This window comes from Lipotes vexillifer, unplaced genomic scaffold (genome assembly GCF_000442215.2).
Source record: "Lipotes vexillifer unplaced genomic scaffold, Lipotes_vexillifer_v1.1 scaffold253, whole genome shotgun sequence".
Lineage (NCBI taxonomy): Eukaryota > Metazoa > Chordata > Mammalia > Artiodactyla > Lipotidae > Lipotes > Lipotes vexillifer.
The window spans coordinates 2,620,012-2,624,552 of NW_006780322.1; the positions used below are offsets into that span (position 1 = coordinate 2,620,012).

Consider the following 4,541-nt stretch of genomic DNA (forward strand, 5'->3'; position numbering starts at 1 on the left):
ATTAACTCAATCTCCAGTGCCTCTCCCCTACCTGGAGGATGGAGGGTAGGATTGAAAGTTCCAAGCTTCTAGGGCATTCCCTGGCGGTCCAGTGATTAGGAATCCTCGCTCTCACTGCTGATGGCCCAGGTTCGATCCCTGGTTGGGCAACTAAAATCCCACAAGTCAGGCAGTGCGGCCAAAAAAGAAACAGTTCCAAGCTTCCAATCTGGTGACCAGCCCCCTTACTGAAGCTAACCAGGACCCACCAAGAGTAACCTCATTACAACAGAAGATGCTCCTATCACCCAGGAAATTCCGAGGAATTTAGGAGTTCTGTGTCAGGAACTGGGGGCAGAGACCAAATATATGTTTCTTATTATGTCACTGGGAGGTAGTTATTAGACTTTCTGTTAGATTGGGTTATGTTACGCCTTAATAAAGAAACATATATATTATTATATCACACAATTTTCTAAAAAAAATTTTTGATATCTGTATTTCAGTGTAATTTCTTTGCTTTGTAATCTTATTTTTATTTTTATTTTTTGCCATACGCGGGCCTCTCCCTGTTGTGGCCTCTCCCGTTGCGGAGCACAGGCTCCAGACGCGCAGGCCCAGCGGCCATGGCTCACGGGCCCAGCCGCTCCGCGGCACGTGGGATCTTCCCGGACCCGGGCACGAACACGGGAAGCCCTGATCTGTACATTTTAAATGGTTCAAATGGTAAATTTTATGTTATGTATAGTTTACCACGATTAAAAAATACATAAGGGCTTCCCTGGTGGCGCAGTGGTTGAGAGTCCGCCTGCCGATGCAGGGGACACGGGTTCGTGCCCCGGTCCGGGAAGATGCCATGTGCCGCGGAGCGGCTGGGCCCGTGGGCCATGGCCGCTGGGCCTGCGCGTCCGGAGCCTGTGCTCCGCAACGGGAGAGGCCACAACAGTGAGAGGCCCGCGTACCACAAAAAAATAAAAATAAAAATAAGTAAAATAAAATGTACAGATCAGTGGCATTAGGTACATTCACAGTGTCGTGCAGTCATCACCACCAGCCATCTCCAGAACTTTTCCATCTTCCCAAACTGAAACTGTGTACCCATCGAACAATAACTCCCTATTGCCCTCTCTCCCACCCTCCCCCAACCAACCACCATTCTATTTTCTGTCTCTATGCATTTGACTATTCTAGATACCTCAGATGAGTGGGCTCGTACAATATTTGTCCTTTTGCGTCTGGCTTCTTTAACTTAGCATGATGTCCTCAAGGTTCACCCATGTTGTAGCATGCGTCAGAATTTCATGTCTTTCAAGGCTGAAAATATTCCATGGCATGCACGTACCATTTTGTTTATCCATTCATCTGTTGTTTTGAGTTGTTTCTGCCTTTTGACTATTGTGAATAATGCTGCTATGAACATGCGTGTGCAAATATTTCTTTGAATCCCTGCTTTCAGTACTTTTGGGTATATACCCAGGAGTGGAATTTCTTGATAGCATGGTAATCCTATGTTTAATTTTTTTGAGGAATATGTATTTATTTTTATACATGAAAAATATTCTGAGATAAGAAACATACCAGGGGCCCGTTATACATTATTTTGGCATGCCTATCTCGGCCACCAGATGGGGGACTTCTTGACAAGGGCTGCCCTGCTCCTTGGGACCCCTCAGTTAGCTCTTCCAGAGGTGTAGTAAATGCATTCAGCGCCTAATGGGCGAAGTCAACAGAGAGGGAGAGTTAGGTTTGAGGATGACTAATCAAAGGTGCCCCAATTCCTACCGGTGCCTCTTCCTAGATGTACAATAACCTGAGACAAAAGTAACCTTCCTAGGCCCTGGCTTCCCATCCATAAAATGATCTACATCATCGGATTAATTTCCATCACGAACCTACAGCCTAGCTTTTAGCATAGTGCCTGGCACACGTTAGGCACTCAACAATTTTGTTCCTGTTACCTGCGGGAGCAAAAGAAAGCCCTGGGCAACCTGCCTGGAGGCTTCTGGCCTGAGGTTGCTGAGGAGGGGTCGGGCGGCCCTCCCCCACCCTGGACCACCCTCCAGGCTGGCGCAGGAGTGTACAGGAAGGGGTCGGTGGCTACGTTCCAAGCTCCGGTACTAGCGCTGCGTCCCCGCGCCTCAGGACCGTCCCGCTTCCCCGGGGTTGCCTCGCCGACCGTCCCCTCCTTGCGTCCTCGGGAGCCCGGCGGTCCGCGGGCGCGCGCCGGTCTGGGCAGCAGCGGTTGGCCCTCCGCGCCGGAGGGCGGCGCTAGCTAGTCCGGACCCGGCTACGGGCGGTGCTCGGGCCGGGCTGCTCTCGGCGGCGGCGCACGACCGTCCGCGGGGCGGGGACGCGGCGATTTTTTTAATGACATTTTATAAGGGTCATTTAGGAACGTGAGGCTGAAAAAAGTTTGAGTAACAGATGGTAGAATTAGTTGAAAAGTAGGTAAGAAAGAGGCACGGCCGGGGCGGGGTCGCCATGTGGTTCATGTATGTGCTGAGCTGGCTGTCGCTCTTCATCCAGGTGGCCTTCATCACGCTGGCCGTCGGTGAGAGTGCGCGACCCCGGGCCGTGCGGGCCCCAGCTCCGGCATCTGCTTGCCGGGGGTCGCATCACGAGGGCGCCGGAGAGAGCCGGGAGACCCCCGCCCGGTCCTTCCGGCCTTCGCATCCCCCTTCCTGCCCAGCCTGGTCTTGCCCCTCCTCCTGACCCCAGTAACCTAGCCTGACCTCGGGTCCTTCCAGGAGTCACAGAGTCCGTCCCAGCGGTGCCCGGGGGAGGCTGACTCAAGTGCCCCTTGCCCGCGCACGGCCAACCGCTGCCGCGCCCTCCGTCGCGGGGCCGGCCGCACCGAACTTTTCCCAGACACCTACCCCCGCCCTTTCGCCTCGGGCCCTTGGTGCTTCCCACTCACTCTGACTTTGACGGGCTTTCCCTTTTTGGCTAGTTCCTACTCTTGATCTCAGCTGAGACTTCACCTCCTCCGGGAAGCCCTCCTTATGGGGTTTGACTTGTCCTACTGGGATCGTCTGACTCCCCTTCCCACTCAACACCCCCCCACCCCCGCATAGCTGGTCAGGGAAGGGACCTCGTCTGTCTCGTACTGTACTCAGCTCTCAGCCCAGCACCTGGCGCATACTAAATGCCAGCGGATATTTATTGAATGAGTGAAGGAAACTCCCTTTTATGGGCCAGAGGTTAGGTTTGTGCTGAGGCATCAAATACAGGTTTCCATTCACTTTTATGAAATCTCTCCTTAGTTGCCCTGACAAAGTTTTACTTCCGACTTGGGAGGGTAACACACGGATTGTTTTGTTTGTTCCTTACCTAATGGAGTCATGAAAGGTTGAGTGGAATCCAGCTGCAGAGAGAGGGGTGATCAGCATGGTGGGAGTGACCCTGGCTAATGTTCTCCCTGCTTGCTTCCCCCCCGCCAGCGGCCGGGCTCTATTACCTGGCAGAATTGATAGAAGAATACACAGTGGCCACCAGCAGGATCATAAAATACATGATCTGGGTAAGTGGCAGTTTTCCCCAGGATCCTCCTCACTCTTGCCCTACCTCAAAAGGAGGAAGTGGGGAAAGTTTGGCCTGGGTGATGAGACCTGTGTCATTGCTGTTTCCTGAGGGTACCACCTCCTACCTCCCTGCCCTGTACCTTGTCCCCCTGGGTCTGCTCTCCTGGGCCTAGGTCTTCCCTGGCCTCCTTCCACAAGTGGCATCGCTTCACTGCGGGCCTCGTTCTTGGTTCCTTAAGGCGAGAGCTGAGTGCCCATTCTCTGTTGACAAGACTGTGGCTTTGCCTTTGTTGGACCACCATCAGTGGTCTTAGCCCCTTGCTCTGCTTACAGCATTTAGAACTGAGAGGAACCTTAAGGACAGTTTTGAGTACTTGATCTTTGCCCTCTTTCTAACTGGATCAAGTGACTTGGTCTAAGAGGGAGACACCTTCCCTGCCCCAGGCCCTGCCCTGCTCAGGGCTCGTGGAAGGCTTCTCTTCCTGAAGACACAATCCTTGCCATTGATGTCCAAGCCACAGGAGTGACTGCTGGTGGATAGATTTCTGCAGCTGCAGGAAAGGCTGGGGAGGGTCTGGGGGCACGTTTGGACAGGACGAGCCCAGTGCCTCTCAAGTCACCTGCTGTCAGCAGCCACTTCCACTTTGGGCATGGCCTGGGGTAGGGAGTTAGTGGTGGAGACAAGACCATAGCTCTCAGCTCTGGGTTCAGAGGCCCAGCTCATGAGTGTTGGTACAGGAATTAGACCTTCATTCAACCAACTGCCTGCCTTTTGTTGAGCACTGACAGCTATAAGTCCTTCAGAACAATGTTTTTCAAACTGCAGGAGGGATTCATTATTGGGTTGTGCAATCAATTCAGTAGATCATTATCAGCATTAAAACAAAAAAAAGGAGGGCTTCCCTGGTGGCGCAGTGGTTGGGAGTCCGCCTGCCGATGCAGGGGACATGGGTTTGTGCCCCGGTCCGGGAAGATGCCACATGCCGCGGAGCGGCTGGGCCCGTGAGCCATGGCCGCTGAGCCTGTGCGTCCGGAGCCTGT

The 4,541-nt window shown here is 53.3% G+C and overlaps 1 protein-coding gene across 1 annotated transcript in view; it reads left to right on the forward strand.

Annotated features, from left to right (window-relative positions):
• Positions 1-2,453: 2,453 nt before the first annotated feature.
• The window catches only part of TEX261 (testis expressed 261), a 6,031-nt gene continuing 3,943 nt past the window's right edge, over positions 2,454-4,541 (forward strand). Inside the window, exons 1-2 of the mRNA XM_007453396.1 lie at positions 2,454-2,530; positions 3,420-3,499. Coding sequence (XP_007453458.1) covers positions 2,461-2,530; positions 3,420-3,499 — 150 coding nt within the window. The 5' untranslated portion in view covers positions 2,454-2,460. The remainder of the gene's footprint in view (positions 2,531-3,419; positions 3,500-4,541) is intronic.